General features: G+C 36.0%; 3 protein-coding genes across 3 annotated transcripts in view; all 3 read left to right on the top strand.

The window, feature by feature from the left end:
• LOC117983190 (organic cation transporter protein-like) overlaps positions 1–26,415 on the top strand; it is a 156,593-nt gene extending 130,178 nt beyond the window's left edge. Inside the window, exon 2 of the mRNA XM_034969670.2 lies at positions 24,051–26,415. Coding sequence (XP_034825561.1) covers positions 24,728–26,311 — 1,584 coding nt within the window. The 5' untranslated portion in view covers positions 24,051–24,727 and the 3' untranslated portion in view covers positions 26,312–26,415. The remainder of the gene's footprint in view (positions 1–24,050) is intronic.
• On the top strand, positions 10,910–12,911 carry LOC117982841 (uncharacterized). The gene has a single exon (XM_034969270.2). It carries the CDS (start codon positions 10,942–10,944, stop codon positions 12,901–12,903), a length of 1,962 nt encoding a protein of 653 aa, XP_034825161.1. The 5' UTR covers positions 10,910–10,941; the 3' UTR covers positions 12,904–12,911.
• LOC117982843 (uncharacterized) lies at positions 17,795–22,869 on the top strand. Its single transcript, XM_034969272.2, has 8 exons — positions 17,795–18,288; positions 18,523–18,646; positions 19,046–19,151; positions 19,956–20,103; positions 20,875–20,967; positions 21,424–21,522; positions 21,988–22,202; positions 22,583–22,869. Exons 1-8 carry the CDS (start codon positions 18,136–18,138, stop codon positions 22,809–22,811), a joined length of 1,167 nt encoding a protein of 388 aa, XP_034825163.1. The 5' UTR covers positions 17,795–18,135; the 3' UTR covers positions 22,812–22,869.
• Positions 26,416–26,675: the final 260 nt, after the last annotated feature.

Here is a 26,675-nt window from a genome sequence, read left to right as displayed (position 1 = left end):
CCGTCCCATAGACTTTCTCGATCCTGTGCTCCACAAAACTGTCTCCAACTAGCAGTTTGTGCTTCGGATGCTCTAAGCTCGTAGTTTTCCTTAGCTTGCAGGTATTCATCAACAACGCACTGTTTACGTCGTGGTGCTGCGCAAGAGATCCTTCTTTTTTTTGTCGTCATCTCTTTTTTCAGATTTTGGAGTTCGTCCGTCCACCAAGGCAACTTATATTTCGATTCATTTCCTTTCTTTGGTATAGTTTCTTGACACGTTTCTGTAATACAAACCGTGTAATTCTCAACAACCTTTTCTAGTTCTTCTTTTGTTTCTATTTTTATTATTTCTTCTATTGTAACATTACTACTAATCAATTTCTGTTTAAATTTTAGTCTAAAAGATTTCCAATTAGCTTTTTTCGTATTATACTTACGTGTAGTTTTATTAGGTCTTTTCACTATTGGTTTATTGAGATTTAATGAAAACGTGATTGCGTTGTGATCTGCGCTAGTTAATTCGACATCTACTTTCCAATCTTCTATTTTAGTAATAATATCCTGACTGCAAGCTGTGATATCAACGTTACTTTTGTATTCAATGTTGTTTCTTATAGTGTAGAAGGTCGGAGTCGTCCCTTCGTTTAGTATATGCATATTCATTTCATCAATTATGCCCATCATTGCTTTCCCTCGATGGTTTTCGGTTTTACTGCCCCACCAAGGGCTCCAAGCATTAACGTCGCCTCCTAATATTAACTTACAGTCTGATAATTTATCTCTAATTGCTTTTACGTGTCTCAAGTAAGGGTCGATTGGTAAGCTGTCTTCAAAATAAATAGATATGACTCCGATCTTCCATGTGTCCGATTTTAGGATCACTACGGCAACATTTTCAGTGGTAAATTCTGGGCATTCTAAAATTTCTAGCTGCTTATCAAAAACTGCTATTGCTGCTTTTACAGGTTTTGCTCTGTTCTGGGTACGTTGAATGAATCTGCATCCGTTAGATGGTGCTATCTCCCCAATTGAGCCAACGTATGGCTCTTGTATAAGAGCAAAACTTGTCTTCCTGTTAATGCCTTCTTGAATTAGTTCTTGTAGAGCTAACTTTTTCTTTTGTAGGTTTGCCTGAATTATTGTATATATGTGTCGGTCTCTATTTGTTGCTATGCGTTCGCTACGACTGACATTACTTGGAGAGCCTGATACATTCTTAACAATAAGCTACACTCGATCTGGCTAACGTGTCCCATTTCTTTCTTATGGGGCAGCCGTTGTCAAAGCAGTTATGGTCAACTTTATCCAATTTTGCTAGCTGACAGTTTCGGCAAGTAGCTAGTCCTCCAGCAAGCCATATCGGGCAGTCTTTACGTAGATGGGGGTCGGCGCAATGACTACACAGGTCGGTTGTCTCTCTACATAATTTTCTTCCATGACCGAAACTAAGACATCTAGAGCATTGAATTAATGGAGTCTGATCTTTAACTTGTATCCGTTGTAAATCAACGTGTATTTTTCCAGCGGCTGTGAGTTTTTGCCACACTTTGGGTGAAACCTGTAGCACCACGTGGTTTTCATGTGGGTTCCGCGCTCTTCTTCTGTATTTTACAATAGCTCTATAGTCCTCTTGATGTATGTCTCCTAATAAATGACTATTTTGGATTTTTAACGCACTTAGTATGTCTTCGTCATTGTTTATAGTCAAAACATCTTTCATAATAATTAAAGGATCCTTATTTATTCGCTCCTCAACTTTTAGGTTAGGCTGGTTAGCTTTTAAGATTTCCGTTATCTTACTTAATTCTTCCTTAGTTTCGCATCCAAGTACTACCTTTTGATCACGCGCCTTCCTCATCCTATCCACACGAATTCCTGTAGTCTTAGCGTCAACCGCAGTTCTAATTTTATTGATTACTGCTTCGCTCGTGTCTTTCAGCTCGGTCGACGAGACTACTATTGAGTGCACAGACTGCGGTTGAAGTGTGCGGTCTGGTTTTGGTTGAGCCGCTTTTTGTGCATAGGAGATATCGTCAGTTACTTTATATTTATTCATGACATTGTGAATCTTACCTATTTGTTCTTTGACATTCGACAAATCTTCGTGAGTCTGTATAGTGGTAACTTTTTGCGACTTAATTTCTTCCAAAATTGCTTTTGTGTCAGTTCTTACTAACTCAAGAACACCCGACCATGCGCCCTCTGGCTGTTTTTTGTGGTTTTCGACTTCGTTATGAAGTGTCTGTCTACATTCGTTAAGCCTTAAGATTATTTCGTACATACCATTGAGGTTTTCTATGACCGTTTCTTTTCCTGACGATTTAATGTAACCTGATTGCTCCAGTTGTAATTTGGCATCCTGGTACATTTTGTCTGCGATCGTTTGTAGTAATTCTATTGGTTGTGTTTTAATGCATAATATATCTTTTGTCGCCATTTTTATCCCCTGTTGGGTTCGTTTCTGAACATCAGACTCTCGTGTTGCTGTCGTCTTACCAGTGTTCACTACACCAGTAGTGCCTGCTGGTTTCGTAGATTTCGTAGATGTAGATGTATCTTTTGGCATGTTTAAGAACTGGTACTGTATAGGGTTACCAATTTACAGGGGCAATGTATAGGGTTACCCGCGTCACTTATATCCAGCAAGAAAGCAGAAGAGTCCAATTATGCATATATATAATTACCTACCTAATACCTAATACTTCTTATATATAAAGGCTCGTTTATATAATACAATGCAATGATCGAAAAAGGAAAAAAAAAAGAAGAAAAAAGTTTTTTTTTTTCCTTCTTTTTTATGGCAAAAACTGAGGTATAACAATTTTCTTTCTTTTATCCAACGCTATTATAAAGGCTTAAATTTATTTACAGTGATAATATAATGTTTTACTGCTGCTAACAATAATTAAATAAGTGTTGAGTGTGCGCTGGCCCTTAAGTGTTTAAGAGATAAGTTCCATTTTGCTATTGTCTAATAACTCAAAAGTCTAAATCACTTAATGTTTATGGTGTTTTGCCTTTGGGTTTGCTGTCTTCATTAATTTGCCTTTTCTAAGGATTTTTTATTATTATTTATTAATTAAGTACCCTCCGATAAAATATTAACATGATTTATCAGTTTTATGTTGTTGAGAAAAAGATGAATCTTATTCTCTAGTACGTAAAGCTTAAATTTGGAAGTTTTGTCACTGCGACTATTTTGTGGCGTTTGCAGGTGATTACTTAGTTCGTTTCTTAAGAATTTATTTTGAGTTCGTGATAAATCAACTAATAGGCTTAATAACTTCGATGTTATTTGTTATTATATGATTACATATGCACTTATACACTCAATTGCACTCATTTCACAGTAAACAACACTTTATATATATAATTTAGACTGTTTTTACTACGGATGTAAACAGAAACACTCCGATCGCTCTGCGGTCGACCAGCTTCTCACTTGGTATGATATTATATAGTTGTACCGAAAAATATAGGAAATATATTTGTTGAAATCACACATTATAATGTGTTCGTCCAACTTGTGATGTGACTAAAGAACCACAACGAGCGTAGCGGCGACCTCAGCAATAAAAACCGACGAATAAATTTACAATTCTGTATGTGAGTTCACCTGCACCGGACAAATTCTGAAACTCTTTCCCGTAACTTGCTCTGCTGAATTTAAATGCTGTAAGCAAACAAGCACGACACAATATGCATGTATCGTGCAGCTGTGACAAACTATTTGCCAGACTTTGTTTATTGTCCAGTTTGGGCTGCGCCGCTTCACACAAAACAATTTTTAATAGGAAACCTAAACTATCATGGTCACAATGCACGGAATCGAGCGCGAGCTCGGGTTAAAAATCAATATCTATGTTCCATACTAATATTATATATGCGAAAGTGTGTCTGTCTATCTGCCTGCCTGCTAACATTTCACGGCCTATCCGTTCAACCGATTTTAACGAAATTTGGTACAGAGATAGCTTACATCCCGGGGAAGGAGATAGACTACTTTTAATTCCACGGGATTTTTAAAAACCTAAATGCACGCGGATGAAGTCGAGGGGCGGGTATCATCTAGTAATATTATAAATTTACAAGTGTGTTTGTCTGTCTCATCGGTCCATCCGTTTAACCGATATGTTTGATAAAAAAAAATAGCTCGCATTTTGGAGACAGACATAGGCTACTTTTTGTCCCGGAAATCAAGGAGTTCCGACGGGATTTTAAAAAAACCTAAATCTTGACTTGAGGCAAACAAAAAGTCTTGCGTTTGTGTAAGCGGCTACAGTCACGAGACACAACGAACTTGAAGCGTTCAAGTACTTCAAGTAGGTGACCTCAGGTGCATCAATAATCATCATCATCATCATGATCAACCCATCGCCGGCTCACTACAGAGCACGGGTCTCCTCTCAGACTGAGAAGGGTTTTGGCCACAGTCTACCACGCTGGCCGTGTGCGGATTGGAAGACCAATAATAACTCTTTATAATGGTTCGATTTTTTGCTATCTTATCAAATGCGATGTCAAATGAAAGAGAAGAAAGTTCCAAGTTCATAAATATAGGTAAATGTAGTAATATTCAGAAATACCAAGCAACAGAAAAACAATTTTACTATATTATTTCAGCGTTAATTAAGAGGAGTAGTCTTGTTTTAGTTTTATCTTGTTATAAATAGGAAAAATATTAACAAAATTGTTTATATTTTAGTAGTAGTATAGAGGCGACCTAAAATTTATTTACTATATTGTATCGGCAAGTTTCCTGAAACTAATCGACGGGTGTCAGTCGTAAACGCTCGCTGTTTGGAGTTAGGAAGTTTTCCTCTTCACCGGGAATCAACGCAATGAATTATGCATGGGAATTAAGTTTGATGCCCGATAAGCCGCTAAAAGATTTATTTGCCCATATGATGTAAAAAAGCCAATCCAAGTTGTTTGCAGTTTCTGAAATATTGCTGTTGTTTCATCGTAAAACTGTTAAACATAGGCAAAGTTAAAGCTCCGATCAATGTTTTGACATTTTATTACTAACCGTTCTTTATGTGGATGATATGCTCAGAAAGTTATATTTATCTCACTAAGATCTTTTTAAACTAGGCAGGTATAGTCCGCGAAAGGTCGAGATGGCAAGGGGTATGAGGCGGGGGGACACCACGCACACCAGCACGACACCCGCGCTCGCCTGTACCGGGTTACCGCGGGGACTGTGCGGGTGTGCGGGGCGTTCCTTCCTCGATTAACATCTCGACCCGTCGCGTACCTACTATAAATTGTTTAATCTAGGAATCCTTATATTCATGATTAAGAGCTGGCGCACACCACGGGAACATTTTCGTAGGTACGTTTTTTTCCGCAAAATCTGTGAACTATAGAACTACTTAGAAGCGCTTGAATTAATTCCGCAATGGATTTCAATAGATTTAAATTCAAATATACGGATTTTAAAACGCACCGCAACTCGCCGTACCGCAGTGCGCGCGCTCTCTCATATAACTAGAAACAACAGTGATATTGGAATTAAATAAAAAATGTATCAGAGTATACGGGCTCTCGCAGGCCTCCTCCGGAAATTTAACTCCATTAAGAATGAAATATGTACCATCGTTATATCATGGCTTGTTGTGCGAATGCTCACACTACCCGCTCTACATCTGTAGTTTCATTATCAGGTCCAAGGGAAATAATTTTGCCAAGACAGGATTATGACAAACTGCAACCGGATATGACGTCATCTGTAATAATAATATGGAGAAGTCAGCAGAATATGAATACGTGTAGCTCTTGATCCATATTATTATATTCAACTAGACGATGCCGATGACCGCGATTAAGTCCACGTGAATTTAGGTTTTTTTAATCCCGTGGGATTTCTTGGATTTTCCGGAATAAAAAGTAGGTAGCTTATGTTCTTCTCCGGGATGTACGCTATTTCCACTGTATCACATTTCATTAAAATCGGTCAAACTGTTGGGCCGTGAAAGGCTAGCAGACATACAGACAGACAGACAGACACACTTTCGCATTTATAATATTAGTGTGAATAATTACTTATGGATTAAATTCAATTTGTAAAATTTTGTTACATAAGCCATCTTTATTAACGTTTCGTAGGAATTATAGATGCATATTATTAACTAGCTTATGCCCGCGACTTCGTCTGCGTGGACTACACAAATCTCAAACCACTATTTTAACCCCTCCTTAAATATCCTTTCTTAGCGGATGTCCACGTCAAACTATCTGCATGCCAACTTTCAGCCCGATCCGTCCAGTAGTTTGAGATGTGTGTTGATAGATGAGTCAGTCAGTCGATCAGTCAGTCAGTCAGTCACCTGTTCCTTTTATATATTTAGACTAACACTAACAATCGCATATGAATCCGCAAAGGCAATGATGTAAGAGGTTCTTTATCTGCGCGAAGCACGCTCTGTCCTTGCCGAGGCGAATCTCTACCAACTTGTTTTCTGTAAGTATGAAATATTATACGAGACGGCTGTGCTTCTATCTTTTGATATAGGTTCATCTTGAGAACTCTGAATATCAGGGTTTTATTATTCACATTCAATTAGGTAGTTATAGCCCAATCTTTTGAGTTCTAGAATGTACCTACAGTAAAGGTGCCATCTCCATGATGAGAGAACTGCGGCGATAGTCTCGCCGTGTGACAAAATTCGATACAAACTCTATGGTCCAATCTCCACAGGGCGATACTATCGCGGCGATAGTTTGTACCGAATTTTGTCATACAGCGAGACTATCGCCGCGATTCCCTCGCTAGTGGAGATGGCGCCAAAGAGGACACTGACCACAAATTCATTGCTAAAGAGGAAAATTGTTATATAGGTAGGTACGTTGTGGCTTGTGCTTCCCTTGTATGGTCCTACTAAGGAAACTGTATAAAGTTTCAACTCGATCGGATAAACGATGCACTAGCTAGCGCAAAGGGAATGAATTAACAGAAAGATAAACATAATTTCTTATATTTTCTATTAATTATCATTGTTAGTCTGAGATTGTATATTCTCAATCTGATTTTTATTTTGCTTAAAACATGCTCAGCTTATTCTAATTATAAAATAGTATTTATATGTATAGTTCTATATTAACAGTTGTATTTTTCACAAGTTATTTATTTTCATTTGATTAATTTATTGCATTAAAATGGAAAACAACGGAAATAAACTAGCTAAAGAAATAAATTGCAGTACGGGACAGCACGCCACATACAGTGAACTAACAACCAAAACATAAACATGAATCAAACCCAAATCTGATTTAATTAGCTATTCCGATTTCTTACAAAAGACTTTAAAGTTTAAAATTTTGTTTCTAGATTTTTTATGAATTTATGAATTGAAGGATTTTTCTCTTTATTCGAAAACTAGCTTCGCGACTTCGTCCGCGTGGACTACACAAATTTCAAACCCCTACTTCACCCCCTTAGGAGTTGAATTTTCGAAAATCCTTTGTTAGCAGATGCCTACGTCACAATAGCTATCTGCATGTCAAATTTCAGCCCGATCGGTCCAGTAGTTTGAGCTGTGCGTTGATAGATCAGTCAGTCAGTCAGTCAGTCAGTCAGTCAGTCAGTCACCTTTTCCTTTTATATATTTAGACTACTCGTATCACTTATAACCAAATTCTAAAGTAAAACCAATGATATTATACCATAGGCATGTTGTTACGTTCATATTACGTGGTATGTATATAAAATTCGTGCTCTACAAAACGCTCTAGAAAAGAACGCTCTACAAAATGTGATCCAAGTGTCGGAGTTTTCACTGTATACTTCTTTATCACTTAGGTAGGTAGGTATATTTAGTAAAACATAATTATTAACTCGGTTCATATTAGGTACGTAATATTGATTATGAATAAGTAGATTACCTACCTACAACCTACTTAGGTAGGTACCTACTGTATTATTTTCAGTAATTACAAAAATCTTTTGATCAAAGATCTCAATTAGTGATGATTAAACATAGGAGACATATGTAATTCAATCGTTATTACCGATCATAATACGTTTTGTTCACCAAAATCAGCTCAGTAAGTTAACCGCAAAGATAAAAACTGTCAGAAATGGGATTTCTGCAACTTTTGTTTTATAAAATCCAGACTACAAATAAAATAAAACATAAAAAAGTGCACCAGTTTTCCGGCGGCGTGTTAAATGACAATAGCACGGCACGGCGCGATATACTGGTGGGGCACCTGCTACAGCAAATGGATTTGCACGGCGGCGGCGCGGCGTCAATCTTTCAGCAGCGTCGATTGATGAGCGGGAGGCGGGGCGGAAGCAGCAGCGGGAGCGGGGCGGGGGTGAGACAACACGCAATTTAACAATATCGAAAGCTTCATATAACAAAAAAACGCGCCAAATGTATCGCATTGTAGGGTTCCGTAGTCACAACTTAGCCATGATAGTTTTCCTTTAAAATTTTACTACCATTTGGCTGATAAAAGGGGGGGGGGGGGGGGGCTTGGCCCTAATAAAAATTTGCCCTTTAAAACATCATATTTTACAAACGGATCTAGAAATCTAAAAATGATGTCACCTATTCAACGATACCCCACACTATAGGGTAGACGAGAAAAACTAGGGGCTACCCTAAAAAAATATTTATTACAATTTTATTTCACCACTTTGTCGGCGTGATTAATATTAATTATACCCATGCCAAATTAGAGATTTCTAGCAGTCCCTGAGATTAACCGAGGAAGGGCGAAACTTTTCCTTTTCATCCTATATCAACGCGATGGATTATGCATAAGAATTAATTTTGCCTTCAGATAAGCGGCTATATTACATATTTTCCGACATCATGTGTACAAAACAATCAAAGTTATTCATAGTTTCTGAAATATGGCTGTTCCTTTATCGAATCGTATATATCAGCTAGTAATTTCGCCAAAATTAATATGCATTCGTTGATTTATTCTTATTGTTTAGATAATTACTGAAGTGATTAATTGAGGCCTTTCTATGTATAGTCCGTTACAGGCCAAGATGGCAATGGAGGTATGAGGCCGGGAGATGCCCCACATACCCGCACGTCACTCGCGCTCTCCCTATCATCGTCGCATACTATTTCTATAGTTTAGTTGATAGTGTCCGCAACTTCATCTGCGTGGACTTACCTATAGGGTTTAAAAATCCTAAGAAAACTCCAATTTTTTTTGGGCTAAAAAGATACCTATATCCGTTTACGGTATGTAAGCTATCTCTGTGCCAAATAGATGTTGCCCGCGACCTCGTCCACCTGGATTAAGTTTTTTTGAATATCCCATGGGAACTCTTTGATTTTCCGGAATAAAAAGTAGCTTATGTCAATCTCCGGAATACAAGCTATCTTTGTACCGGTTAAAACCATGTGCCGTAAAACGCTAGCGGACAGACAGACACATTTTTGCATTTATAATGAACATAATATTAGTATGGAAATATGGATTGAAAGATCATTTTGAGGAAAAAATAGAAACATACTTTTTTATTAAATTGTTTTATTAATCACTTATGGATTTGAATAATTTGACTTCAAACACACAGTAGATATTTTTTATCTCTGTTACGCACGCTCTTACAGGACTCGTCCGGAAATTTAACTTCGTTAAGAATGAAATATGTCCCGTCGTTATTCTACGGCTTGTTGCGCGAATGCTTACATTTCCAGTTCTCCACCTCTAGTTTTCTCATCAGAGCCAACGGAAATAATTTTAACCGAGACTGAGTTATGACAAAACTCCAACGGACATTGCCGCATCCGTAATGAGAATGGAGTCGAGATATGTCCGTAATTTATTATTGCATAACCGTGTTCGGACCAGTCCGTAACAACAAGAAATCAAGTGTTTTTCTATAGTACTATAAGACACAAATCACATAGGATGCTAGTAGGTATGTGATTTTTTCACTCGTGATAGTAATATTGTAATTTATAACGTGATGGACTAAGAGCCAGCGCGTCCCAGAACTTCGTTATTTTATAAACGCTGAAAGTTTCTCTGCGTATTGTCCCCAACACTGGGAAGAACGTTTGTTTGGATCACGGTGGCTTTGGGAGATAACAGGTAATAAAGGTGTAAAAAATCTTACGTCAAAGTACAAAGACTTTATATTTTGACATAATGTTTTTTACACCGTGATCCAAACAAACGTTCCTCGCCGCGTTGGGGACAATACGCAGAGTATCAGCTTTTATAAAATAAAGAAGGTCTGGCACGCGCTGGCTCTCTCTCTATAATATAGTTACAGTAGGTTATCACAGTCTCTCTATAATATAGTTACAGTAGGTTATCACAGTTGTTGCGAAGCGATAAAATGAAAATAATATATTAGGTTCTAAGGAAGTATTTAATTAAATTTAGAGGCGGGGCATTTCGCTTTAGAGCGCAGCTACTAATCACAGGTAGGCCGTCGACACGTACACCCATCTGAATACCAAACTCTTCCTTTGTGAATACCTTTACACTTATTTGAGTTTCCGGGCACAAAATAAACTTTCTTTAACAATTAGGACAATAATTGTGTTAACACAGACCGACATTGAACCAAAGACGTAATTTAATATATTTTGTAATAATATTAACTAAATCTGATGTGATAAAATTTCAAAGTAGATCATATACTTCCGCAACTAAAAAAAGTAAGCATTGCGTTTTTGAAAATGGCATTAGTGTCAAAACGAGTTATTTTGTATCGTCCGTACAAAATGAGTTCTCACACGCCATTTTAACTCTATAGGTCAACTGTCATCTCAAAAGTACGGTTCACCTTTAACATAAGGACTAAAATCGTACTTTTGACCTGACAGTTGACAAATAAAGTTAAACTGGCGCGTGAGAAGTCATTTTGTACGCATTATAAGGTCTATAGTATCCATAAAAAATTGAATTTGTGTATGAGCATTTAAGATTTAAAGCTATTATACTAAATTTTCTACAGTTATTGCCTTTTTTTCTAATGGAATATCATAACATTCACAGCACTTTGGAAAATGGCGAAAGAGTAACAAGTACATACGCTGAAATATATTTCAATGATTCCTATTGTGAACCTAAAACTTCCGAAGTTTTAAAACATCCAATATTACCCAATGAAGATGAAAACGATAAAGAAGAATGGGATTCTCCAAGCGATTTACTTATAGGACTACTAGAACTTAAACCGCCATTTACTTCAAAAATTACAAGAGGTAAAACTCACGAAGGCATACTAGCGATTGGAAACGCTGTCTTAGACAAAGAGCGAGCCAAGTTTCTGAGTTTATTGACATCCTTATTGGAAGATAACGATGCTGCTTGGAATAATATATTACTCAATGAAAAACAAAAAGTTGTTAAAAAGGTTAAAACTATATTTCTAAATATATTCAAATATAAAAGTGAGATTATGAATAAAGAAATGTCGAATTTTTACCAGCATTCTTTACAAGAGTTAGAAGATCATTTAAGTTCTGAAATTCAGACTGTTTTAAAAAGTGTTCGTGCAAATATTATTTCATATTTAAACAAAGAAATACACCAGAAATTGCGGAAAGAAAGAAAGATCTTAGTCGATATACTTGCTGAAAAGTATACATCTGAAGTACAAAAGATGAAAAAGTATTATAAAATTTTGTTAGATAATGAACTATGCAGAAACAATACACTCATAAATAAAGCACTTTTAGACAGAAATGATGCCGTAAAAGCGTTTTACAAGCAAATTGAATCAGAGAGACTTACAAGCACCATGTACATTATGAGTTTTGAAAGGAAAAAATGTCGAATGAACAAAATGCTTTTAGACCATTTGCAATCTGCAGAAGTTACAGAAAAATTACGGAAAATTAAGGATAAAAAAGATGAAATTAAAGTTTTAAATAAAAATGATATCCGAATAGCAGATATTAATAAGCAATGGGAAGAAAAAATTAAAAAAATCTTGCGTATATTTTTGAAATTCATAAGTTTCTCGCTTAAGATTTTACCAGAACAAGCAACGTTTTTGCTAGATTTAGAAAAAATGGTTGTTCTACAGTTAAATGAAATTCAGAAAAATCCTAATGTTATATCTACAGTTTTATTTGAAGAAAAAGAGCTATTAAATGTTTTTGAATTTCCAGCTCCTGAACAAGTGCCAGATGTGTGTGACAAGGAACCATTTGTACTAGTTGGTAATGTTTCAGAATCTATCGCACCACACTTTGGAAGTCGTGAGACTCTACCAAGTGATGTAGACCTACCATATTTCAGATTAGATAGGAAATATTTTTATGCCAAGTGTCATGGATACGAAAGTATAAAAAAGTTTTTGGACTCACAATTGTGCAAATGTACTCTTGAATCAGATGCTCTCAAATCACCACTGATTTCGGGACTAAAAATGATTGAACCTATATTTGAATCTGAACAGGGGTCAAAAGGAAGCGAAGCGAAACAGACCGGGTCATCAAATGAATCGCTATTGATTGACGATTTTTCAAGACTTCAAGAATGTCCTGATAGAAAATGTTGTGATTGGATAAAGAGAAATACTTTTCCTTATTTAGCATCTTATCTCGATTACAATGAAGAAAATTTTAACAGAGTTACTGCTATACTAGGTCAAGTTCCCAAAGAGGGAGCCCCTGCACCAGAATTAATATGTGTGAACGATATTGCAAAAAGTGTACTGCCATTTGCTGCAACGAAAGAATCACATCATACGGTGGAAACACAATATTCGAGTCAAGAGGATCTGACTTTAGCTGAAATCGAATGTTCTTGTATTGGAAATACACTCATAAAACATTCAGAGTCACATTACATGCTTAAAACAACTTCAAGCGTAGCTTTGCATGAGATACTGCTAAGGCGCAAAATTTCTCTGCAGCGATTAATCGATAAAAATCCTACCTTGCTTAAAATATTTACGGATGAATCTTTTGACTATAAATTGTAATAGATACACAATCAGGCATTATTAAATTATCTCATAAATAACTGATGTTGGTTTTTTATTATTGAATTAGGTAAAAAAATTGTTTATTTAAATATAACTCATGACACTCATGACATTATTGCTTTGATTATTTTGCAGCACAGTTTGCAGTACCTTTAGTAAACTTTAAATCAAGTAAAAACTGTATTTGTATGCAAAACTACTCAAAAAATTATTTAATTAATTTGTCATAATAATAATTTGTTGTATAGAAGCAGGCGTTACTTTGCGGAAGTCCATATGCAATGAACCAAAAGCTTAATTTGCTGTAATCCGCTGAAACAGGTCGAATCTGTATGGTGCAACATGCAGCATACAGATTCGACCTGTTTCAGCGGATTACAGCAAATTAAGCTTTTGGTTCATTGCATAATAATAATTCACTTGCCTTTCAGTTTTGCGTACACTATACCTACTCATATAAATTATACACCGTTAGCTAAGAATAATGTTGGGACGGGTATGGTGTGAGCGGTAACGGCGTTAAGGTAAATTTACACAACGTAACTTATTAAGTCGTCACACGACTCGGTGCCGTGTTAATGCAAGAACTTATGACATTCCTAGCGTAGCTTACGATTATCTTCTCCTCGATTACATTGTCTAAATTAAATTGCATATGTTATTTATTAATCTCCTGAAACACGGTGTGATCCGTGTGATACAGTAGGTACTGTTGTTATTTGTTTGTGACGTCGCCGTAACAAACACCCCGCACACCCGCACGTCACCCACGCTATCCCGCACCGGGTTAGCGCGGGGGCTGAACGGGTGTGCGTGGCGTCGAACCCTGATTGCCATCTCGACCACCTGTTACGTACTATACCATAAGTATTTGTTTATTGAATAGCTATCAGAAGCCTGGACATTTTTAAACCCCTATTTAAACTTTATAAATTCTTTAGTAACATATATATAAATGAAGTTATTCCTCATTTATAATTTACCAGCTTATGCCTGCGACTTCCTCCGCGTGGACTACACAAATTTCAAATAACTATTTTACTCCTTTCGGGCTTAAATTAAAAAAAATCCTTTCTGTGCGGATGTCTACTTTATAAAATTTGCTGTTTGCCAAATTTCAGCTCGATCTGTTTAGTTGAGCTGTGCGTTTATAGATCAGTCAGTTACTTTAATAACTTTAAAAATGAAGATTAATATCAGAGTAAACTATAATTTCAAACTCATAATTTTAAGCTTATTTCGTGGTTTAACGACATGTTTTAATGGAGATAACGGGTACCATACGGGATTAATTTGATGTTTTTATTCAACAAAACATGAAATTAATCGTGATATTACGTACCCGTTATCTACATTAAAAAATAATTTCGAAAACTACAAAACTACAACTTTGCTGTACCAATCTAATTCATATTTACTGTATCTAATATAATATCGTATGTTAAGTTGATATAGTAAATATGAATAATAAGTTAAATTGCTATATGTTAGTTTTCGTGGTCTTCAAACAAGAAAGGGTCTCTTCCCTATTACTACGCAAATTGACAAAGTGTCAATAAATTAGTAATTCACTGTAATTCAAACATCATTCGCAGACAGGAAGGAACTGTAATAATTAAAGAAAACTATGGAAAACTACGAGTTAGTATATTATGATAGTAAATATACACCGATTAACACAGATGTAATTATTTAAAATTATTATTCACTATGGAGTATTCTTAACTAGATGATACCCGCGCCTTCGTCCGCGTGGATTTAGGTTTTCAAAAATTCCATGGGAATTCTTTGATTTTCCGGGATATACATAAAGTAGCCTATGCCCTTCCCCGGGATGCAAGCTATCTCTGTACCAAATTTCGTCAAAATCGGTTGAACGGTTGGACCGTGAAAGGTTAGCAGACAGAGAGACACACTTTTGCGTTTATAATATAAGTAAGTATGGAAATATGGATATACATTCAAAACTTTATTTTCTAATATCATCATCATGATCAACCCATCGCCCGCTCACTACAGGCACGAGTCTCCCCTCAGAATGAGAAGGGTTTTGGCCATAGTCTACCACGCTGGCCAAGTGCGGATTAGCAGACTTCACACACCTTTGGGAACATAATGGAGAACTCTTAGGCATGCAGGTTTCCTCACGACATTTTCCTTCACCACACACATCACACACATACCTCTGAAAAGTTATAGGTGCGTGCCCAGGATCGAACCCCCGACCTCCGATTAGAAGGCGGACGTTCTACTAGGCTACCACAGCTTTTTTTCTCCAATATACTCCAGTCTCCAAGTAATTTTAAGTTTTTTATCAAGTTGCTTCTGCCTAAATGCCAGGTGAGACTACTGTTTGCCAATGAAGAGTGAAAAGGCATCTTCTAGGAAAGCGCGCTCCATCTTAGGCTGCATCATCACTTGCCACCAAGCCTGATTGCAGCCAAGCGCTAGTCTATATATTTAAAAAAAAAGCTTAATTTAAAATATTGTAAAAATATTTGACTAAGCCCTGCTTAAATTTCGTTTTACAATCGCAAGACAAACGCTGTTATGCCACGTTATGCTAACTTGACGTCCTACCGTTCTATAATATTGTGTTAAGCGCCAGTTCCCGCGAAATATGACACAATTGCGGACTGAATAAACTTGCCAACTTCATTTGCCAAGAATTTCTTCGACTTCATTGCAAGCGTAGTGGAAATGATTTGATAATAATCAACTTGTATTTTTACGATCAAGTATCAAAGCAAAATAAAAACCGGCCAAGTGCGAGTCCAATCCTATTTATTTGACATTTTGCACGATAAAACAAAAATTATTATATCCGTAAAAACAAACGAAAATCTGTTTTAGAATGTACAGGCAAAGCCCTTTCATATGATACCCCACTTGGTATCTAGTTATCTTACTTTGAAAATTGAAAATACTAATTCTTTTTTCATGAACACATTTTAATTTTTTTCTTGTGATGTAACCACAAATTCACAGTTTTCGGATTTTTCCTTTACTTGTGCTATAAGAGCTACCATTCTTCGCCAACAACACTCGACGGTGGAGCAAGTAGGTACATAGAATTTGTCACACGGTTCCTTACCCTCCACTCACTCCCCCATTAACCCAATGCCCTCTGCCAGTCACCCTTAAAATTTTAAACTTTAATGGTGTCTGGCAGGGGGTGGCCATGATACTATAATGATGATGATGATGTCTGACAATGCATTACATGATTTCTAATACTATTCTGAAGAAAATTAAAAAAAATTGACTTTACACTTAGCGTAAGATTTTTAGACCCTTATTACCTGTTATCTCCCAAAGCCACCATAATCCAAACAAACGTTCTTCCCTGTGTTTTGGGACAATACGCAGAGAAACTTTCAGCTTAAGTATATAAAATAACGAAGGTCTGGCAGGCGCTGGCTCTTAGTTCATAAGTTAAACAGTGTTTGCTAACTTGACGTTCCGCCGTTCAGAAATATTGTGTTAACCACAACTCCAGACTGGATAAACTTGTCAACTGTATTTACCAAGAATTTATTCGTCGTCATGTCGGATGTAGTCCAACTAAGGTAAGTTCCTATATATTTTATTATAGATTAATTATTTTAGTTTTTTCTTCCATTCATTACCTTGCTGCCACTGCCATAGTAATGTTACGATGCAGTGAAGAACTTGTAAAACTAGCAGTTGGCCGCGACATCGTTCGCGTGAAATTCCTGGTTTGTCATGCAATTAGAAACTTTCCCGCTGCAACGGCCTCACTTATCTACTCACTCATTCTTCCCGGAATACCACTATATTATTACATGGCGCTATAATTGGTCAATGGCTTTTGAGAGTATAATTTTATTGAAGTCCATACATTTAGGTAATCAATTTGTAGGAACATTTTACGTTCTTATTATTGGTATAAATAGTTTATCATTCGAATGGTCCGAAATATCAAAGAATATTCGCAGTGCAAGTGCTAGTATAGCACACTACAGAAAAAGTTTTCAAAGCATAGCTTACTTCATCACGATTATTGATCAAACAAACAGAGCTACCAGCTCTCCCCGTATATTATAGATACTATAGCTTATGCCCGCGGCTTCGTCCGCGTGAACTACATAAATTTCAAACCCCTTTTTTACCTCCTTAGGGGTTGAATTTTCAAAAACCCTTTCTTATCGGATGCCTACGTCATAATAGCTAACTGCATAGCACGCGAACCGTCCAGTGGTTTGAGCTGTTTGAGATAAATCAGTCAGTCAGTCGGCTTTTCCTTTTAGTATTCATTTCTTCCTTTTCAGAATCAGTATTCAGTACCCATATTCAATACTCGTATTATAAATGCGAAAGTGTGTTTTTGTTTGTTGATTTGTTTATTTTTTGCATGGGTATAGTTAAAGACCTGGAGAGTGACATAGGCTACTTTTCATCCCGGGAAATCTAAGTTTTCCCAGGGACACTTAGATTTCCCGGGAACCTACATCGACGCGTATTAAGTGGCGAGTTTCTTTAAAACCTACATCGACGCGTATTAAGTGGCGAGCATCAGCTAGTCGACAATAAATTCCAAAATAAAAAGAATAATTATTATTGAAACATAAAAAGTACACAGGATTTTTCTTCACGTTCTAGATTCAATAAAGTTAATTTCAGTTAAAGTTAATCAAACTGAAATTAATCTATTGAGATGAGATATTAGGAATACGAATATTACCTACCTACTACTGTTACCAAAATACACCTTTTTACTGTTTGACATATTACATACCAACTAATTAATTCGTCACTTTGTTATAATATTATATTCACTTGATATTTTATGAACACATCTTATTTATTTTTATGATAACATCAAAAACATGATGCTTTTTTACAATTTAATAATATACTTTTAATAATAAATTGAATATTATTAAATGTAAAAGTACTATCCCATTTCCTGTACAGTGCATAAAATTAAATTCTGTGCCGTGTAAAACGGTGAATTCTGTATATTTTCATGAAATAAAAAACGGAATATGTCCTGCATGTATCGTAACGAACGTTTCCAGGTACTCCCGTGCAGTTATTTACAATACTATCGGTTGTGTAGCAACGCCGAATAGATTTACTCGAACGCCGTATTCGCGCTACCTATCGACAACAATGTTTTTTCACGGACATTAAATCTACATGGCTCAATAAACAAAGTGATCAAAATATTTTATTACGATTGTACCTACTCTTTTTCTGGAAGTCATGGATAGATATAGATATTTACGTAAAGCAAAAGAACCGCGCAAAATTATAAAAGTAAAGTCCTCGAAGTATGAAGGTTCGGAAATGATTCATAATAACAAAAAATATTGGGAAAGTATTTTCAACGAATTGTCCGCTCCTTCAAAAGGGCCTGTAAGTAAATACATTACATTTTTATTACATAAATATGTTATTTGTAGTATTTTCTAGATTACTATGTACGAGTGTGTCATAAACCACGTAATTACAAAAATCTTAATAATTCTAACTTCATGCGTGAATGTTCACTTTTCAGTCAAAAAAACTCTTGATTGATTTTTATCTCAATAGATTCGAAACAACCTTGTTCAAGTTTTGTAGTAGTGGTAAAAATTGTTTTCAATTCAGTTGGAGGAAAAAGAAATCAGCCTTTTGTCGGAAGTTCTGCCAAATGACCTTTGCGATAAAGTTTGTAATATATTGCACATTGGCGTTATATCAAAGGAACTCAAGGGAACAGATAACGTTGCAGGTATTTTAATTTTAGAAATAGAATAGGTACATCTTCTTGCATTTTTCAAAGTATTCTATGAGAGTTTATATTTACTAACAATGATACATTCGCTACTAAGCAACATATTATAATATTCCTACATAATATTATATGTTCAAGTACGTCAATATTTTGTTTTGGCGGGGGCACAAGACTAGCCAAACTAAAGGACGGGGCACTACGTACCTTTTCTCGAAGCGTTTCGTCGTATATTCGAGCAATCATAGCTTCGGTCTGGATGCCGTTAGAAAGCTGAAATTTTCAGGATAAGGTGTTCTTAGCAAACTTATTAAACGCACTAAGTATCAATCATCTAGCTTTTATGGTTTCAGATTTATTGATACCTGAAATACGTTGATTTCGTGATATATTTTTCAGTGAGAAAACCACGTAGATTAATCAAAGAACCGTTGTTATCATATAGGAAAACTCTTAGCGTAAATCGAGAATTGGACTCGGATACCGATGTTGAATTTATCTCAAGGTAAGTGATATCATTTAGATAACTCAACTTATCATTCTTGTGGCGACAAATTTTAATCGGTTTAGGATTTAAATCAAAATTACTACAGGTAAGTATGTGCACAGTGTGGCTGACTATTTGTATATTTTAATGAAATGAAGACATTAAGCCTAATTCCGAAAGAAATCGATGTTATTTATGTATATTCAAATTGTATGTAATGATGTAAATCCATCACAATATGATGGATTTACATGCAATTTAATTCGTTACTAAGGACAAATTGCCGAGAAATTATGAAAAAAAAACTTCTTCAACAAAGAACCGTTTCCCATGTCCAGCGTCTATTAGACGGAGAGCTATCCTTTGTGACGCCATTAACAATAACTTGTGTCATCTATTGTACCAAGACTTGAGGAGACTATTACTGTTGCATACTAAATCAGTGCAAAAGCAATATTATAGTAAAATGTTTTAAAAAGCCTGCAGTTTTGATATTCTCTTTTTGACAGTAAAAGGATTTTTTGACGATTATCTATATTTTGTTAAAGCCACAGATACATTTTCCTATCTTCATGATTTCTTTACATTGTATAGTTACTTACAGTTACATAATACTATCTGATGCCTGCGACTTCATCCGCTAAAATTTTTACTTTTCAAGATCCCGTGGGAACTCTTTGATTTTCTGGATAAGATCTTAAACACATACTACTACATGTAGAATACGTTTTGTAGACATTGGGGTAAACACGGTGTTAGACTTTGATTTTTATCACATTAGTTAGTATGTGTGAGGTTTAATCTGAAGATTTATATTTTCAGTGACGAAGAAGAAAGTAAGACCAACATACATAAAGAGTTTTTGAAGAAACCAGAGCGAGAGCAGATAACGTGGAACACCCATTACCTTGAACCCGAAAAAGAAGAAGAAAAGACTTTAGTCAAGCGAGCCAATGACCTTACTGATCGAGTACCTACAATATTTACCTACACAATTATTCCGATATTCTTGTTATCAATAGTTTTTAATAAAAGATAAAAGTAATGGCCAATAAAATGTACAAATAGTTATAAAGATAGTCTGAAACGCTTCAGTAGGTCTCAATTATTATTAGTATTTATAAAATAGTATTTATAGAATCCACTTTCCGGTGCAGCAGTTACCTACCTCTATTTTGTTCAATCTCGAGCATCTTACTCTATGTTTATCGCCTCTTATTAGGGTTCCGTACCTCAAAAGGAAAAACGGAACCCTTTTGGATCACTTTGTTGTCTGTCTGTCTGTCTGTCAAGAAACCTACAGGGTACTTCCCATTGACCTAGAATCATGAAATTTGGCAGGGAGGTAGATCTTATAGCTGACATTTGGGGAAAAATCTGAAAACCTTGAATTTAGGGTTAGATCACACAAAAAAAATTGTGGTCATGAACTAATAATTAGTATTTTCAACTTTCGAAGTGAGTGACTATATCAAGTGGGGTATCATATGAAAGGTCTTAACCTGTACATTCTAAAACAGATTTTTATTTATTTTTATGCATCATAGTTTTTGAATTATCGTGCAAAATATCGAAAAAATACGACTGTAGTACGGAACCCTCATTGCGCGAGCCTGACTCGCACTTGGCCGGTTTTATACTTTAGGGAATAGGGATTCGATATAAACAATGCTTTTAGCCAATTAATTATACAAAACCTAATCTTTTGGTGGTCTAATAAAATGAATATTTTACCTCTTAGATTGCTCACAATTTCTGCGACTATATGAAACAATTGGGTGGAGATCAACAATCGCAACTTTTCACTCCTAAAGCTATTAAAGAATTATTTCAGGTATGCTTCATTTTTCGCCCTTTATTTACAATAATACCTATTATGTATAGTAAAATACATATTGAAGTTTCAGACTTATTTCGTGGTTTAACGACATAATGTAACGTAATAACGGCTACATACTTGCCAAGATAAACGATATTAACAGTTTAACCATCGCCATATTTATCGTGGTAAACGCTACTACATTATATATTACTAGCTGATCCGCCCCGGCTTCGCTCAGGTGGAAGTTAGAAAATCGGCGTGGAGGTAGAATTTTCAAACCTACCTAAGTATTTTTTCTTTTGTAACCGAAAACCCAAATATCAATTTTCGTGGAAATAATGCGTTGATATATAAGTCAGTCAGTCAGTCAGTCAGGACTTTGAACTTTTATATATAGATAGATGACGGTAACAATAAGAAGTGAACCTTTAAAAATTTACTTTACTTCATAAATTATTTTTATTTCAGGTTGAATTTGATACCCATGTCGCTCGAAGTCTTAAAGTCGTGCCAAAGGAAATGCCTACTGTACAAGAACGTATAGCTATTGTCACTGGAAATCCGGAGGTGCGATTTATCTTAAATTGAAACACTTTAAATAAAATCGTATACCTTTGCATTCTTTAGAGAGGTAGGAGGAAAAATCTTTTAACAACCAACTAATGCCTTATGATGATCACAGAGGTGACGACCCTCAATACTTGCAGGAATACAAGGGCCAGAAAGCTGTTCAAGTGGCACACCCAATGTGATCAATAGCATTAAAAAATGCTGAGAAAGTATGGAAATTTAATACTTACTAAAAAGAGTACTGGAAAATGCGTCGCGGGTACTTTTACAGCTCTTGCTCCTCCTCTTGATCCTCCTTCGGATATTGTTCTGCATTTACCTTTCATGTATATCTCATAGTTACTAACTATCGCATCTGATAGCTTTTATATCATTGTATTGTATAAAACGGTATGTAGCCGTTTTATACTATAAAATATGTGGTTAAACCAATCATTAGTTTTTATGACGTTTAATTTTTAGAAGTCAGAGTTTGCGGCTCTTGGACGAGAAATAACAAAAGACATGAAGGCGGAGTGTCGTGTCCACAACTTTCGTGCATTTAATAGTAGTCTACCTAGACGAGAACAATGGCGTACACCACGTAATGATACCATGAATATGTGGCGATCAGCTCGTCACGTTCCACGGGACCTCGTCACTCTGAAAACTGTTTGGGATGGCATCACTAACTTGAGGTACGTATCTATATTTTTCGTCATTAGAATTATTTTCTTTAAGAATAAAAAACCGCTTGCAGACAGTGCTTTATTTTCTTGCTATTGCGATTCTCGCCTTGCTTTATGCTTGTGTTGTGGGGTGAAAATATTAGGCATATAGGTACTACATACACTACCTCAAACATGGACTAATTTTAAATCCGTGATCACGAAATGAATTTAAAAAATATAGGTAAAGATTTTCAACATGATTTTGTTTTTATTATATCATAAACATTTTTAGATGCGTATTCTCATATTTTATTAAAACGTATTTTGATACTTTATTGAAAGTTGTAATTAATTTAAGAGCTATTTTCTCGATTTAAATTAATTTGATTCTTATTTCTTGTTAACAGAAGTGTTAAAGAATACTGTCGCTGGATGATGGAACACCCTGAGTACCGACGAGCTCCGTACCTGCGGAGCCTGGGAATGTTTGATTCTGCAGTCTTGGACGCGAGGTTGACCTTCGAGCTACAGCAACAGATGTCTCCGCCCCTCCTGTCGCCCACAGAAATCCCTGCTCCCATCGACCACATCCGTAGACGACTCTCTGAACTGGCCGACACCCCAAACACATCTTGAATGACCAAATTCACGTTAAAATTATTTTGTTTTGTATTTTAAATTAATTGTACTAAAATTGCCTCTTTTTAACCGACTTCCAAAAAGGAGGTGGTTCTCAATTCGGCTCGTTTTTTACTGCATAAAAAGGAGCATTTATTGCATTTATCAGATAAAGACAAGTATAGAATCAATAACTTCAAAAAAAAAAAGTACTAAGTAGGTATACGTGTACAAAAATAACCTTGGTGTGATTGCAGCACCTCTAATGATTTCAGTTCAGCAGTCCTTATCTACTTAGGTATGAGTAAAATACTAATGATGCTGTGGGGGGCAAAATGATTGCTGCGGCACCAAAATATGCTGTTGCGGTACAACCAACCGCAACAGCATATTTTGGTGCCGCAGCCATAGACATAAATCGTCAAAGGTTGCCTGGACGAGATCGCTTTAGCGATAAGCCCGCCTTTGCATGCTACAGCTATTAGATTAAGATCCGTGTATGTTTTTTATTATGTTTACTTGTGTTGTGTGCAAAAAAGTATAAAATAAATAAATAAATCAATTAAATAATAAATCGATGATATGAGAACTATTTTGCGTTAACTGCTACTTACGTGAAAATAAATTCTAGGTTCCCACTACCCATGGCCATATCACGTATGCAAGATTTTTTAACATACTCAATAATAATATGGTATACTTAGTTACCTATAACTAAGCTATCAACTAGTATATCTATTTTTATCACAGAGGTTACGAGGTACAAGATAAGAAAGATCTTCTGCCACCTGATAACCAGATGAAAGTGATTTTTAATCCTTACTATTATTATCAATGCAAAATTAGTGTTTGTTTATCTGTCTATTTGCTAGTTTGCTAGTTTTTAATGGCCCATCCATTTATCCGATTTATATAATAGAAATTGAATTTAGTACAGAGATACCTTACATCTCGGACACGAATGTAGGTTATTTTTTATCCTGGAAATTCCGTTTTTAAAAAAAAGGAACTTACGCGGAAGTTGCGGGTATCATCTAGTGAATAATTTAATGTATAAATATAATACATGAAACAACATGTTAATAGGTTGCTGAATTAAGTATATTAATCGACATGTTTTGAGTTCTTGACTTACCTATGTATTTTTAGTGGGTAGATTGGTTTAGTAATTTTCCTGATTCCTGAAGTAACGGCAGTGCCTCTGCCGCTACTTCAGGAATCAGGAAAATTACTGGCATAATTCTGAATTTTTTTTAGTGAATAAACATAATATATCCTAATAATATTATAAATGTGAAAGTGTGGATGTTTGAATGTTTGTTACTCAATCACGCAAAACTACTGGACGGATTTGGCTAAAATTTGGAATGGAGATAGATTATACCCTGGATTAAGACATAGGCTACTTTTTATCCCAGAAAATCAAAGAGTTCCCGCGGGAGTTTGAAAAATGTAAATCCACGCGGATTAAGTCGAGGGCAGCTGCTAGTATAAAATATCTCTAACAACGTTCTAATAGGCATAAACAATAATTTACTGAGCTGCATTGAAGTAAATTAATACACATAAAGATCGTTGCTGAACTGTGGTCGTAGTGAATTATATCTGTTTATTTACCTGTAGGTACTGTTCATAGACTGCACTATAAACAGTGAACACTGTCGGTACTTTGACGTCTCAAGAGTCAAGACTAGATATTTTTAACTACTGTGATATAGCGATAAGGTACCTAGTGTTGGCTTTCTACGGTTCGGGTATTTGTATCATTTACATTTGAGTTTAGAATATAATCAGATTAGGTATGTGGTGTTTAAACACGTTGAGTAATAATCATACGTTAGAACATATTATGTATATTTTAACAGACCAGTTGGAATAACAGGAAAAAAGTTTGTTTATTTCATAGTTAAAGTGTTAGTGGATGTGATATAAAAATGGAATTTGAGACGATATTGAACGGTGAATTGGGAGAGTTTGGAAAGTATCAATTAATAAATATTATATTGCTAGCTCTACCAGCCGTAGCCTCCGGATTCATGGCAGGAGACTATGTATTTACAGCAAGTAAATTGCCTTATCGGTGCACGGTGCCTTTATGTGACGAGGACCCCACAGAATTTGCACCAGAATGGATATTGAATGCCATTCCAAGAACTACGACCGGCTTTGAAGACTGTTCCCGTTACGCTAACTTATTGAACACTACAACGTTTCCGAGCGACGCTTGCCCGGCTGGCCTATTTGACAGAAATACGATTATTCCGTGTGAAGGATACGTGTATGGTCGAACTAACTCCGTTGTTTACGATTTCGGCCTAGAGTGCAAGGAGTGGCTTAGAGCACTGGCCGGGACATTAAACAGTCTCGGTGCAATGATTGCCCTTCCTTTAGCTGGCTTCGTGTCAGACTATTTTGGTCGTCGGATTTCAATTGTGTTTTTTGCATTCAATGTAGCGCTTGTAGGTTTACTTAAAGCATTTTCTGTTAATTATACGATGTATGTAACGTTACAGTTTATGCATACAGCAATAGGCGGGGGACTTTACAGTGCAGCTTATATATTAGCCACTGAACTAGTCGGCCCTAAATTTCGTGTTCCAACAAGTGCGGCGATGTCGTCTTGCTTTGCCTTGGGACAAGCTTTGCTAGGAGCTATAGCCTCAGCTGTACACGAATGGCGTAAGCTGACACTGACATTGTTTATCCCCGTATTTTCCCTACTATCGTACTATTGGATAGTAACAGAGAGTCACCGTTGGCTACTGAGCAAAAATAAAAACGATAAAGCCAGATCCACGCTAGAAAATGCAGCTCGTTTAAATGGAAGAAAAATATCAGACGATACAATGAGTTTTCTACTAACCGCAATACCTCGACAAAGTAATGAGAAATCAGACATAAGCCGCAGGCTTTTGATTATTCAGGTCATAAAATCACCAGTAATGTTACGAAGATGTTGTACCACACCGGTATATTGGATAGCAACAACGTTCATCTATTACGGCTTGTCTATAAACTCCGTCAGTTTGTCAGGCAATATGTACCTCAATTACATATTGACATCACTTATCGAAATTCCTGGTTATTGGACTGCATACAAGACTTTAGATAAAGTAGGGAGGAAAACGACACTGTTTGCAGGTTATATGTTATGTTCAGTATGCTGTATCGCGTTTTCGTTTACCCCAAAAAGCATGTATGCTTTATCCTTGGTTTTATACTTAACAGGTAAGTTCAGTACGGGAGTTATATTTACATCTCTATATTTGTTTACATCGGAATTGTATCCGACAAGACATCGGCACTCGTTTCTTGGTTTCTCTTCAATGTTAGGTCGCATTGGCTCAGTGGTTTCACCACTTACCCCACCACTTATGGCATACTGGTCAGGAATTCCTTCTATGCTGTTCGCTGTAATGGCAGCCTTAGCAGGACTGCTTATACTTACTCAGCCAGAAACTCGCGGTCGAAAAATACCAGACACATTCGAAGATGCTGAACAAATAGGATTAAGATAAGAACAAAGTAGGTACTAAACAATTTATACAGATAAGTTTTTAAATTGTTCCTACCTACTTACTTTACATAAAAAAGTCTGATTAAATTTATTTTCAAACATAAATTGGCCGTTTAAATTGCATTCACCTACCCTACCTACCTGGCTGATAAAATTTTGTATGGAATTATTAATTATTATTTTTGAGGAAGAGGGACGGATATAAAAATAAATATTATGCAATAGCGCCATCTATTAGTACAATGTAATATCACCCTGTAAGCGCTAGTTTTCACAAACATAATATTCCAAGAGTGTGCTACATCAAGACCACCTCTACAAGTAGTAGACCACCTCTAGTAGTTTAGTAAAAGTGTAACAGATGG

The sequence above is a fragment of the Maniola hyperantus genome, chromosome 6 (assembly GCF_902806685.2).
Source record: "Maniola hyperantus chromosome 6, iAphHyp1.2, whole genome shotgun sequence".
Lineage (NCBI taxonomy): Eukaryota > Metazoa > Arthropoda > Insecta > Lepidoptera > Nymphalidae > Maniola > Maniola hyperantus.
Note: the sequence above shows the minus strand (reverse complement) of the source record. Positions and strands in the feature narration are given on the sequence as shown.